We start from the raw sequence: 14,823 nt of genomic DNA, 5'->3' as shown, positions 1-14,823 counted from the left end.
TCAGAGCAGCTGGACTTGGGCCACAGACGAGAGCTTTGCCAAAGTTGTCCCTATCCCTGGAATGAATAAATCAAAACTCTGTTGGTCTAAAGGGGCGTGGCGGCACAGCGGCAGAGTTGCTGCCTTGCAGCGCCAGAGACCTGTGCTCGATCCTGACTATGGATGCTGTCTGTAGGCAGTTTGAAACGTTTTCCCCGTGGCCTGCCTGGATTTTCTCCAGACGCTCCTGTTTCCTCTTGAACACTAAGAACTCCAACTAAACCATGAACTACAAACTGTCTTGGTTACAGTAGGGACTTTGGGCCTTTGCTTTGCACTAAAATTGCTTTTTAAAAATTCATTGGACTTTCATTCGTTTATTGTGTAATCAATGAATACTGTGTCCATTGACCTGTTTTGCTGTGGAGTAAGAATTTCATTGTTCCGTTTTCAATCCATATGACAATTAAACATCTCTTGGCTCATAAAATCTTGACAATTGTTCTTGACTTCATCTGCACCTATGATAACATAAAATCAGGACCAAGGTATCCATCAGATACAGTACAAAGGCCATTGACAGTCACTAACCTGAGAGAAAATCAACAGTTAACAGTTGAGACTACAAATGATCATTGCTAAGTTCCACAAACGCACGACTGTGTACAGACATACTATTGATAGACAGACTAAAGACTCGTCAACTTCGTCAGTACTCCCACAGCACAAACCCCTGACAGGAAAGTTGCTCTTGCTTTGCAGCCAATGTTTCTGTCATGCATAATCTGATTGTTCTGGTTCTTTATGAAATTCTACGTAAAACTATAGATACTAAAAGTCTGGAATGAAAGCAGAAAGTGCTTGGAAAAAACTCAGCGAGGCAGGCAGCATCTGTAGAGAGAGAAATAGAGTTAACATGTTTCGGAAGGAACTGCAGATGTTAGATTAAACAGAAGATAAACGCTAAATGCTGGAGTAACTCAGCAGGACAGGCAGCGTCTCTGGAGAAAAGGAATAGGTGATGTTTCAGGTCAGAACCCAAAACGTCACCTATTCCTTTACTCCAAAGATGTTGCCTGACCCAACAGAGTTAACATTTCAGGTCAGTACTGTGGAAAGACAGATAAAAATGGTGATATAAAGTTAGCAGTAGGCAGGATTAATGAATAGGACAAAGCAAATATCTATGATAGAATGAGACCAGGTCAAAATGGGTCATGGAGTTATTAGAGGGCGATGATGCTATTTTCCCTGTGTTATGTGATACTAATGGCTGGGCTGTGGGAAGTGCCCAGCATGTCAGATTGGAGGATGGAAGGATGAATTTAACAGAGGACATCTCTGCCAAACTGTGCCCTGACATGTGACAAGTCTGTCATATCCACTGGAGACAGAGATGTGGTTCCTTTCTGATGTTGTTCTGACATGGCAAACTGTTTAATTTGTCTATTTTCTTACAGTCATAGTTATACAGCATGAAAACAGGCCCTTCTGCCCAACTTGCCAACTTCAACCAAGATGCACATACTTGGCCATTAAACGTATTCATTATCATTCATTATCATTATCTATGCTAGTCCAACATGCCTGCATTTGGCCCTTATTCCTCTAAACCTTTCCGAACCATATACCCTTTCTTCTAGCTCACCAAACAAGGAGTAGGAATCTGAAGAATTCCACAGATTCACAACTCTTTGGGTGAAAACATTTTTCCTCATCTCGGTCCTAAATGGCCTACCCCTTATTCTTAAACTGTAAACCTGTCTCACAGCTCCAGCAACCTGGGTTTATGCCAGATCCTCAGCGCGGTCCGTGTGGAGTTTGCACATCCGCCTTCAGAGGGCATGGTCCCCCCGAGCTGCTCACCTTCCCGCAGAGTCCAACCCGTCAAGCTCTGTAAGAATTTTGTAAGCTTCACTGAGATCTCTTCTCCTTCTTCTCAGCAGTACACACTCCAGTGACAATTTTTACATATACCAAGCCAATCTAAAAACCTACAAACCTGTACGTCTTGGAGAGATGTACCTTTATTAAAAATGCAGCCTAACCAAACTCCTATAAAGCTGCAAGTCTGCCGCTGGACCAGATGCCAGAGGACCTGTTCTTTATTGTAATGCTCTAGGTTCCCTCTAGAGGGCCACCCCTCAAGTCAAGTTTATTTGTCACATACATATACAAGATGTGCAGTGAAATGAAAGTGGCAATTGTGCTAAAACTACAAAACAGAATAGATTTATTTTTTTTAACACAAAAAATAAATTAATACAGTAAATTAAATTAGTCCCTGGTAATATGAGAGTTAACAGTCCTGATGGCCTGTGGGAAAAACTCCGTCTCATCCTCTCTGTTTTCACAGCGTGACAGCGGAGGCGTTTGCCTGACCGTAGCAGCTGGAACAGTCCATTGCTGGGGTGGTAGGGGTCCCCCATAATGTTGCTGACTCTGGATCTGCACCTCATGATGTATAGGTCCTGCAGGGGGGCGAGTGTAGTTCCCATAGTGCGTTCAGCCGAACGCACCCTTCTTTGCTCCCCGTTAGAATAACTTCAGCTGACTAAGTCCCTCTATTGTTACATCGGGGGCCTCTGGAGAAGTGTGGTGAGTTTATATTAATTACAGCAAGTAGGCATATTGGTGAAACGTTGGAATAATGTTTTCGTTGCCCTGCCCAGAAAGATAGGAACTGTCATCCATTCCCATCACAGCAGTTATTGGACCACATCAGTCTGAAGAAGGGTCTCGACCCGAAACGCCACCTATTCCTTCTCTCCAGAGATGCTGCCTGACCCGCTGAGTTACTCCAGCATTTTGTGATACCAGCACTTATTGGACGGGTGTGTAGGAGGAACCAACTAATAGCCTCCATTTGTTCATCGCAGCAGCAATGATGGGCTTTCACACAGTCTACCCTCACACCTCAGAGACTCCATTAAGTAGAGTTTGTCCATTTCCATTCTGGAGGTCAACGCTAATGTCATGTCCATATTTTTGGCCGTGACCAAGTGCTTTGTCTAAATGGGAGGAGAAGGAAATTGGATTAATTTGGGCCTAATCAAACCCTTTGAGGTTTCAGGTTAGTTTACGTTGGCAAATGCCCAAGAGTTTATTTTGTACAATGTTGCTGTTAAACGGAAGGAAGTAAGACCTCACCACTAATTTGCCTGTCTCTCTCTGCCTCATCGTTAAGGAACATTGGTGTACAAAATCACACAGAAGGTTTGCATTTAATATAGAACATAGAGCACTACAGTACAGCACAGGAAGTTAAACTGATCTCATCTGCCTGTACACGATCTATGTCCCGCAATTCCGTGCACTTCCACATGCCTATCTAAATGATTCTTGGATGCCTCTATCATGGCTGCCTCTAGCAACTCCCCTGGCAATGTGTTCCAGGCACCCACACCACTCTCTGAATAAAAAACAATCTCCATTTAACTTTCTCCTCTCACCTTCAAGTTTGCCCCTCTCATCTTAGATGCCTCCACCCTGGGAAAAAGATTCTGACTGTCTACCCTATCTATGCCTCCCAGCAGTGGTGATTTTTATAGTGCAGGTTGACAAATTCTTGATTACGACACAATATACAATAGAACTTTATTTATCCCAGGAGGGTATTTGATCTGCCAGCAGTCATAAAACACAAAATACATGAAACATGAAATTAAAGTGATGAGTGGAAAGAATTGGGGATGTGCAAAGATTTGGGAGAAGGGGAGAAGGAGGGAAGGGGGGGGGTGTAGTGGAGGGGCCACAGTTTAAGAATAAGGGGTAGGCCAGTTAGAACGGAGCTGAGGAAAAACTTTTTCACTCAACGAGTTGTGAATCTGTGGAACTCTGCCTCAGAAGGCAGTGGAGGCCAATTCTCTGGATGCTTTCAAGAGAGAGTTAGATAGAGCTCTTAAAGATAGCGGAGTCAAGGGGTATGGGGAGAAGGCAGGACCGGGGTGCTGATTGTGGATGGTCAGCCATGATCACAGTGAATGGTGGTGTTGGCTCGAAGGGCCGAATGGCCTCCTCATGCACCTATTGTCTATTGTCTATAATACAAAAATACATGCCTAATCTACTCGATCCCCCTTGTACAGGAAACCAGCCATCTACATACTAAAACTCTTGTTTGTTTGTTTGTTTGTTCCTGAACTACAGCCAAAACGATACACAATAATGCGACAATTTTAGGCCCACCATATTCACCTTTGTCCCTTTGGAGCTAATGGAAGAAGTTTCATTGAAATTGGTATTATATTTTAAAAGTTATTCACATTTGAAAGTTTAAATCTATCTCCTAGGGAGGGAAGGGGGAGGGAGGGGGGAAGGGAGGAGGGGATGAGGGAGGATAAGGGGGGGATGGAGTGGGGGGGGGAGGAGGAATGGGGGAAGGGGTGGGGAGAGGGAGAGAAGGAGGAGAGGGGGGATGGGAAGGGAGGAGGGAGGGGAGAGGGAGGGGGAGTGGGGAGGGGAGAGGGGATGGGGAGAGGGGATGGGGAGAGGGGATGGGGAGAGGGGATGGGGAGAGGGGATGGGAGAGGGGATGGGGAGAGGGGATGGGGAGAGGGGATGGGGAGAGGGGATGGGGAGAGGGGATGAAGGATTGGGTGACGTTTCGGATTGAGACCCTTCTTCAGACGTGAAATCATCTGCAGTTCCTTATGTCGGCCATTTCCCTTGTCTCACTGACTGCTTTCCTTATGTACTAACACCAATATGTTACGATTATCTGACGTAGCTAACCACTGCAGCTGTAAAGTTTCAATGATACAAAGGTGATAGTGCTGTTAGAAATGATCCAAGACGAAGACATGCCACAGCACGCTTCCGCATTGTACGGAGGACTGTGGTGAAAACCAAACGCTCAACTCAATCTGCTTTGTCATATACAGCAACAAACAAACTGCTGGAGCAACTCAGCAGGTCAAGCAGCATCTGTGGAGGCAAAGGGATGGTCAGTTTCCGTTCGCATCTTTGACTGGACGTTATCATGCCCTAAACATTATCCTGTATGTAGATGGATTGATTGTAATTATTACAGTTAGTTCGGGTGATTGATTAGTAAGGGTGTCAGGGGTTATGGAGAGAGGGCAGGAGAATGGGGTTGAGAGGGAAAGATAGATCAGCCACGATTGAATGTTGTGGTAGACTTGATGGGCCAAATGGCCTAATTCTGCTTCGTTTAGTCTGGAAATACAGCGTGGAAACAGGCCCTTGGGCCCACCGGGTCCGCGCCGACCAGCGATCCCCACATAATAACACTATCCTACACTATCCTGCATACCTGTACATCTTTGGAGTGCAGGAGGAAACCGAAGATCTCGAAGAGATCTCGGAGAATGTACAAACTCCCTACAGACGGCACCCGTAGTCGGGATCGAACCCGGATCTCCGGCGCTGCATTTGCTGTAAGGCAGCAACTCTACCGCTGTGCCACCGTGCCGCCCTTCAGATGACCTGTTGTTGTCTTGTTATCTCCTGTCGTTATCTTGGTTCAGATATCCTGTTTTTGCAGCTTTTTAACTTTCATCTCCCCACCCCCTACCCCACCCCCCACCACAACCCAAAGGCATGCAGATTGGTCGTGATCCAAGAAACAGATTGGACTTTACCTTGCACTAAACGTTATTCAAGTTATTCCCTTTATCATGTATCTGTACACTGGATGGAGCAATTGTAATCATGCATTGTCTTTCCGCTAACAGGTTAGCACGCAATAAAACCGTTTCACTGTACCTCGGTACACGTGACAATAAACTAAACTCAAACTCTACTCCACTCAAAGAGAGGGGAATCAGGACTGATGGGATTGCTCTGAGAACTGCCAGTGACTCAATGGGCCGAATGGCCTCCTTCATCATCATAAGTAGAGATAGAATGTAGGTTGGACCCACGTGAAGGCCAACACTGGGACAAGGATAGGGTGGGTGCTTGTCAGGGGAAAGAAAAGCACTGGGAAGGTAGGGGGCTGGTATGTTGTAGGGTGCGATAAAGTTCCACCACGAGGTGCAAGATCATGTAAGGGTTTACACAGAGGAACAATAATTTTAAACCCAAATAATCATAATAGTCACGGCAGAGCACAAATGCCAGAACATTTCTCGTATGGAGTGGGGACAGATGAGATTGTGGGGCAGTATTGGGTGTGGGAATTATGCTCCATTCCCAGAGTCATTTAAAGATATCACTTCCCTATCTTGCAAAGTGCACCACAACAAAAATAACCAGAAGACAAAATATAGCCACATTATAACACTGAACATGCTAGACTGGAGGTTTTTGTCCCACTGTATCTGTACTTCTTTCTTCAAACAACCAGGGCCAGTGGACCCTGCACTCTGTTCATTTCCGCCCCCACGTGTCACAGCTGGGAGAGAAGCTGAGAGAATGGGCTCTGGCGTTGGAATGCAGGCAACAGACTTCAGCCTTGGAGGCCGTCCATCTAATGCCATTGGAATTACAATCTCGCATTGTATCCACGCTTTGCAAGACCCTTCATGTATTTTCACAGAAGTGTTACAAAAGTCATCTTTCTTTGCCTTCAATTTTTTTTTTTCTTTTGCAAGAATTTAAACAGAGGATGACAGGAGCAAGGAGTTTACTCTCCCCGATAGCCAAATAAACTCTTCTCCTACGTTTGGAGGCAAGTTGTGGCTGTGAGATAACAGTTCCATGTCTTCAGTGCCCTTCTTTTACCAAAGTTAAAGTGGTGCGTAAGTTGAAATGGGAAGTTTGAAGATCATTTTTATATTCTCTGCATTGTTATGTTGAAACACGCCAGAATTCAGACACTGCAGACCTGTAAAGATGGAATTACCCCCAGGGAATAAACACAGAGTGACCAACTCTCCCCCCTCTTACCTGACTGAGTTAGAAAATTGTCAGCTCCCATAAGTTCCAGAACGGTCTGCCATTTTAGGACGGCCATCGCCGCAGAATAACATCCACCTCCCCGAGTGAACAGTGAGTCTTTCAAACAGCAATCCAGTTTTTGGCACTCGTGTGTTCAATCCTTAAACCCCTCCACTATTAATCCAATATCACTTTGAACAGCGGCATTCAATTTGTGACGACTATGCTATCAAGTACTGCATTCCAAACTCTGGAATTCCTCCACACCCTGTTCTTCCACACTTGGTGCCACTGTGGCGCAGCTGGGAGAGCTGCCGTCACACATGCACCAGAAATCTGGGTTCAAACCTGACCCCAGGTGCTGTCCATGTGGAGTTTGCACATTCTCCCTGTGACCGCGTGGGTTTCCTCTAGGCGCTCCTGGTCTCCTGCAACTTCCCGAGGACGTGTGGGTTTGTGGGTCAATTGGCCTCTGTAAATTGTCCTTGGTACGTATATGGAGTGGAGGAGAAAGTGGGATAACACAGAACGAGTTTGAACAGGTGGACTCAGTGGGCCACAGGGTTTGCTTCCATGCTGCATCCCTAAACTACTCACACCCTTTCCAGAATTTGACAACGTACTCCAGCTGAGTTTGACCTGAGTTGTTTCTGTAAGTTCAGCTTTTGTGCTTATTGCCTCTTGTTTACAAAGCCCAGGTTACAGCACACTGAACAAATTCCTTTGTTAACCTGCACCATGATATTTATCTCTCTACTTGCACCCTCTATAAAAGGAGTCATTTAGCAAGTATAATTTCTCTTGACTGTCCATTAAAATATCGTGTATCGCATTCTCCTGTTTTGAGTTTCAACTCGTCTGTGTTGGTCTATTCCCTCAGCATGTCTGTGGTTTAAAAAAAAAAAATAATACAATCTTCCTCAATTTCCAAACTTCCCCCGACTCACAGCTAACCTCCTGTTATTTTGTTTTCTGTCATCTTAAAGTCCTCCAAACCTCTGCTGTCCATGTCTTACTTGTATCAAGGTCCAGTTATGGAACACCTTGATTTCAACAAACCTCAAAGTCAGAATATCTGGAAAAAAAAATCGTAATAAAAAACTACTCTGCAGGTCAGGCAGTGTTAGTTGAATGAGAAACAAAGTAGATCTAAACCATTAATTCGGTTTCTCTCTCCACAGAAGCTATCCAACCTGCTGAGCATTTCCATAATGTCCTGTTTCTAATTTGACAATTCTTTCCCTTGTTATCAAATCCTTCTATGCCCTCCCCCCTGTGATCTCCTCCATTGCTACAATTCTGAGATAGCCACACTCCGATACAGGCCTCTTGTTATTCCCAGAATTTAATCATTGCACCATTGGAGACAATGTCTTCAGGTTTCAAGGACCTCATTTCAGGAATTGTGTTCCCAAATGTCCCCCTGAATTTCCAGCTCCCTAACCTGATTAAATCCCATCTCACTGGCCAAGCCCCTTGCTCTTGACACAAATATCTCTTGGGGTGACCCATTTTTTAAACATTTATGAATATTATTGATTCATAGCAACAAAACAGGCCTTTCGGCTCAGCTCGTTTGTGCCAACCAAGATATCATATCATATCATATCATATATATACAGCCGGAAACAGGCCTTTTCGGCCCTCCAAGTCCGTGCCGCCCAGCGATCCCCGTACATTAACACCATCCTACACCCACTAGGGACAATTTTTACATTTACATTTACCCAGCCAATTAACCTACATACCTGTACGTCTTTGGAGTGTGGGAGGAAACCGAAGATCTCGGAGAAAACCCACGCAGGTCACGGGGAGAACGTACAAACTCCTTACAGTGCAGCACCCGTAGTCAGGATCGAACCTGAGTCTCCGGCGCTGCATTCGCTGTAAAGCAGCAACTCTACCGCTGCGCTAGTCCCATACGTTTGGCCCACGTCCCAAATAAACATTTCGCATCCAGTTTTTTTTTAAACACCTAAATACTGCTGACAAATGCATTGAGATGTTAAAGATCTTCATAAACTAAGTTGTTCTTGTCCCATCTGAAATTATGCCCATATAAACCCCAACCCTAAGTAATAAATGTGTATAAAAAACAGCAGGGTTGCTAAACCTAATTTAAATTCAAAATATGTGAATTTCAATTCATGCATCTGGTTCTTAAAATTAAAAGCACCTGATTTCTGGTGTTCAATTCAACAAAAAATAAAACCATATTTCCAATGCGGCTTCCTGCTTAAATGGGTCACATTTTCTTTCGGATTAGTTATCTCACTTATCACTTTATTCACAAAATGCTGGAGTAACTCAGCAGGTCAGGCAGCATCTCGGGAGAGAAGGAATGGGTGACGTTTCGGGTGGAGACCCTTCAAGGGTCACCCATTCCTTCTCTCCCGAGATGCTGCCTGACCTGCTGAGTTACTCCAGCATTTTGTGAATAAATCGATTTGTACCAACATCTGCAGTTATTTTCTTATCTCACTTATCACATTCAATCCCACTTTAAACTAGTTAGATCACACACTGGGACGTCCAATATTTCCCCCAGGATTGCTTCCCTGTGATTCTGACCCTCAATAGCTGGTCTTTGCTCACTTGAGCAAACGCACGTTGCCTCCTGTCAAGAAACTGCGTCCCTCCAAAGTACCTTCGCACACCCAGAGGTCTCCGACCCTCTCCTCCGCCCTTCCCCTTGGGATACCTTCCACAGTTCCCAAGGTCCCTGGTAGCCAGCCCCGGCAACGCTTGCTGCCCCCTGCCCCACCAGCTAGGGGGGCTGAGTGAGACTCACCCCGGACGGTGGAGATGCAGATGCAGATGCAGAGCAGAGCTGCCACAGCGACCAGCCTCAACTGCAAACCGTGCGCTCCCATCGCCGCGGCTCTGATCACCCAGGCGCTCCTCAGCGAGTGAAGGGAGCAGTCTCTGGGCTCAGGATGTCTCCAACATTGAACACCCACCTTCGCAGATGTTTCACAAGTTGGAACCCGACCCCGTCCCGCCCTAACATCACAACAGCAGCATCGGGGAGCGCCGCCTTGGGATGTGGGCACCTAGCACACACACACACTGTACACACACACACACTACTCACACACACTGTACACACACTGTACATACTCACACACACACTACACATTCACACACACATACACTGTACACACTCACACACACTGCACACACACACACACACACACACACTACTCACACACACACTGTACACACACACACTACTCACACACACACTGTACATACTCACACACACACTACACATTCACACACACACACACTGTACACACTCACACACACTGCACACACACACACACACTACACACACACACACACACTACTCACACACACACTGTACACACACACACTACTCACACACACACTGTACACACACTGTACATACTCACACTGTACATACTCACACACACACTACACATTCACACACACATACACTGTACACACTCACACACACTGTACACACACTGTACACACACTGTACACACACTGTACACACACACACTGTACACACACTGTACACACACTGTACACACACACACACTGTACACACTCACACACACACACTGTACACACACACACTACTCACACTGTACACACTCACACACACACTACACATTCACACTCACACACACTGTACACACACACACACTGTACATACTCACACACACTGTGCACACACACACTGTACATACTCACACACACTGTGCACACACACTGTACACACACTGTACACACACTGTACACACACTGTACACACACACTATACACACTCACACACACACTGTATACACTCACACACACACTGTACACACTCACACTGTACACACTCACACTCACACTGTACACACTCACACACACACTGTACACACTCACTCACACACACGGTACACACTCACACACACACTGTACACACTCACACTGTACACACTCACACACACACACACTGTACACACTCACACACTGTACACACACTGTACACACACTGTACACACACTGTACACACACTGTACACACACTGTACACACACACACTGTACACACTCACACACACACTGTACACACACACACTGCACACACACACACTACACACACTGTACATACACTGTACACTCACACACTGTACACACTCACACACACACTGTACACACACACACTGTACACACTCACACACTCACACACACTGTACACACTCACTCACACACACTGTACACACTCACACACACAATGTACACACTCACGCACACACTGTACACACTCACACTGTACACACACACACACACACTGTACACACTCACACACTCACTCACACTGTACACACTCACACACTGTACTCACTGACACACACTACACACACACACACTGTACACACACACACACTGTACACACACACTGCACACACTCACACACTGCACACACACTGTACACACACTAACTGTACACACTCGCACACACACTGTACACACTCACACACACTGTACACACTCATACACACACTGTACACACTCATACACACTACACACAGTACATACACACTCACACACACACACTACACACACTCACACACACTACACACAGTACATACACACACACTACACACACTACACACACACACACTGTACACCTGTACACACACTGTACATACTCACTGTACATACTCACAAACACACTACACACTCACACACACATTGTACACACTCACACACACACTGTACACACTCACACACACACACACTGTACACACACACACACTACACACTCACACACACACTGTACACACTCACACACACACTGTACACACTCACACACACACTACACATTCGCACACACACTGAACACACACACACACACTGTACACACTCACACACACAGCTTGTGAGCACACATTGTATATACGCACACACACATATACACACATACACACAGAGCTGGTGGGCACATGCTGTATACGCACACACTGTGTACACACACTGTAAACACACACACACTGTAAACACACACACACACACACACACACTGTGTACACATACACACATATGCACATGCACAACTGGTGGGCACACACTATGCACACACACACACAAACAGCTGATGAGCATGCACTGTATACACACACAAACAGCTGTGGGTACATGCTGTATACACACACATGGCAATGAATTCTGGTCCTTTCCAGGAAACCACAAGCTGGTAATGCACGGTCGATTTCAAGCTCAAAAAATGAAGTGAGTAGGAAGGAGGTGCAGATGCTGGTTTCTACCGAAGATAGACACAAAATGCTGGAGTAACTCAGCGGGTCAGGCAGCATCTCTGGAGAAACGAAGATCTTTAGATAACTTGATGCCATAAAATCCTTCCTGTGCTCCAGGATGGGAAACAAGTGATGGCTGAGCTCTGATAATGTTCATGGATTCAATGGCAATCTAAAGCTGAAAGAAGACTTTGACTTAGTTTTGCTTAGTTTTTTTAACATTACTCACAATGAAACTATTACATTCCCTTCAGCATCTTCAAAGGTACAAAGGTATTTTACAATACCATACAATACAATATATCTTTATTGTCATTGTACAGGGGTACAACGAGATTGGGAATGCCCCTCCCATACGATGCAATAAATTAATTGGCTAACCAGTATTAATTTAAACAACTCAGTGAAACAAAATTAGAAACAGTTTTAAAACAGTATAAAGTTCAAGTAGGTCTGTGCCGGTTCACTGTGCGATGTGACCATCTGGCTCAGCAGGACCGGTTCATATCATATCATATCATATATCTACAGCCGGAAACAGGCCTTTTCGGCCCTCCAAGTCCGTGCCGCCCAGCGATCCCCGCACATTAACACTATCCTACACCCACTAGGGACAATTTTTACATTTACCCAGCCAATTAACCTACATACCTGTACGTCTTTGGAGCTATGGCCCTGGGGATGAGCTATGGCCCTGCGTCTTCATAGCAGCTATGGCCCTGGGGATGAAGCTGTTCCTGAGTCTGGAGGTGCGGGCGTAGAAGGCCTTGTATCGTCTGACCGATGGTAGAATTTAGAACAGACTGTTGCAGGGGTGTGAGGAGTCTTTGTGGATGCTGGTGGCTTTTCTGAGGCATCGTGTGTTGTAGATATCCTCCAAGGCTGGTAGCTATGTTCCGATAGTCTTCTGAGCTCTATGGACTACCCACTGAAGAGCTCTCCTCTCTGCCTCCGTGCAGCTGAGGTACCACACAGGGATGCCATGCGGTAGGATGCTCTGTGATGCAGCGGTAGAAGGTCGTCAGTAGCTGTTGAGGTAGACCAGACTTTTTCAGTGCTCTCAGGTAGAATAGTTGTTGCTGTGCCTTCTTGACCAGCGCAGCGGTGTTAGTGGACCATGTGAGATCCTCTGAAATGTGAGTGCCCTGAAACTTGAAGCTGGACCTCTCTCCACACTGTCCCCGTTGATAAAGATCGGGGCGTATTCCCCGTTGTGTGATCTATGGAAGTTGATGATCAGCTCCTTGGTCTTGGAGGTGTTTAGGGACAGGTTGTTATCAGAGTACCAGTCCGCCAGTTTCTGCACCTCCGCTCTTTGTTTCATCACCGTTGGTGATCAGCCCGATCACCATTGTGTTGTCTGCAAACTTGACAATGGTGTTGGTGTCTAATGCAGGAACACAGTCGTGTGTGAATGGGGCTCAGAACACAGCCCTGTGGTGTGCCAGTACTCAGGGTGATATTTTCAGGTTTTTTGTTTAGTTTAGTGTAGTTTACTTTAGAGGAACAGCATTGAAACAGACCATTCGGCTCACCGAGTCCACACTGACCATAGCAGACATGTCAACATTAGGTCCAGATTATCTCACTTTTGCACCCACTAATCCTACACATGAGTGACAATTTGCAGGGGCCAATGAATCTACAAGCCCACACATCTTTGGGATGTGGGAAGAAACCGGACCGCCAGGCGGAAGACCTACAGGGTGATAAGGAGGACGTGCAAACTCCACACAGACAGCACTGTCTTTATGAAAATAGTGCTGGGCACCTTCCTGAACCAATATAGCACCTTAAGGTAAGGAAGTGTCTCAACCTGAAACGTCGCCGATACAGGTTTCTAGAGATGCTGCCTGACCTGCTGAGTTATTCCGGCACTTTGTGTCCTCAAGGTAAGGCCCTCCTACAATGCTGTCGGGAGAGAATCCCAGAACTTAGACAATGTCAATGAAGGAATATCAATATATTTCCTAGTGAAAACATTGTGCGGTTACTACAGGCCATGGCATTACTTGCCTTCACTGATGGTATGAAGATCATTGGTGTGGGAGATTTTGCTTATAAAGTCACAGAGCCATAGAGTGATACAGCGTGGAAACAGGCCCTTCGGCCTAACTTGCCCACACCGGTCAACATGTCCCAGCTACTCATCCAACTTACCCGCATTTGGCCCACAACCCTTCAAACCTGTCCTAGCCATATACCTGTCCAACTGTTTCTTAAACGTTGGGATAGTCCATCTCCGGCAGCTTGTTCCATACACCCAAAGCAAATTAACCTACAAACCTGTATGTTCTTGGAATGTGGGAGGAAACCAGAACACCTGGGAAAAAACCCACACAGTCACAGGGAGAACGTACAAACTCTACACAGACAGCACCCGTAGTCAGGATTGAACCCGGGTCTCTGGCGCTGTTAGGCAGCAATTGTAAGATTTGAGAAGTTTTCCCTCATTCTGAAATCAACACAAAACCAAAGAGCTGCAGTTTGGACATTTTAAACGGGAGACTGGGGCTGATAGCGGAGAAAGGCTGCAGTCAGTTTACCAAAGGATGTCACAATCTGTGGGTCCTAAAATGGCTGCAGGACCTCGTGACCAGCCACAAAAAGTAAAAACCTTACAACCCAATCTCTAGGTTTCTGCAAAGCTACGGCCAGAACAAAGGATGGGTATTGGCCATGCAGAAACCTACGAAACCAAGTCGGAGTCCAGACACTGGGGCGCTG

The 14,823-nt window shown here is 45.9% G+C and overlaps 1 protein-coding gene across 1 annotated transcript in view; it reads right to left on the bottom strand.

Annotated features, from left to right (window-relative positions):
* The window catches only part of LOC144607791 (integrin beta-3-like), a 59,960-nt gene extending 50,254 nt beyond the window's left edge, over nt 1-9,706 (bottom strand). Inside the window, exon 1 of the mRNA XM_078424866.1 lies at nt 9,614-9,706. Coding sequence (XP_078280992.1) covers nt 9,614-9,695 — 82 coding nt within the window. The 5' untranslated portion in view covers nt 9,696-9,706. The remainder of the gene's footprint in view (nt 1-9,613) is intronic.
* Nucleotides 9,707-14,823: the final 5,117 nt, after the last annotated feature.

This window comes from Rhinoraja longicauda, chromosome 29 (assembly GCF_053455715.1).
Source record: "Rhinoraja longicauda isolate Sanriku21f chromosome 29, sRhiLon1.1, whole genome shotgun sequence".
Lineage (NCBI taxonomy): Eukaryota > Metazoa > Chordata > Chondrichthyes > Rajiformes > Arhynchobatidae > Rhinoraja > Rhinoraja longicauda.
This window is presented reverse-complemented; position numbering and strand designations above follow the sequence as displayed.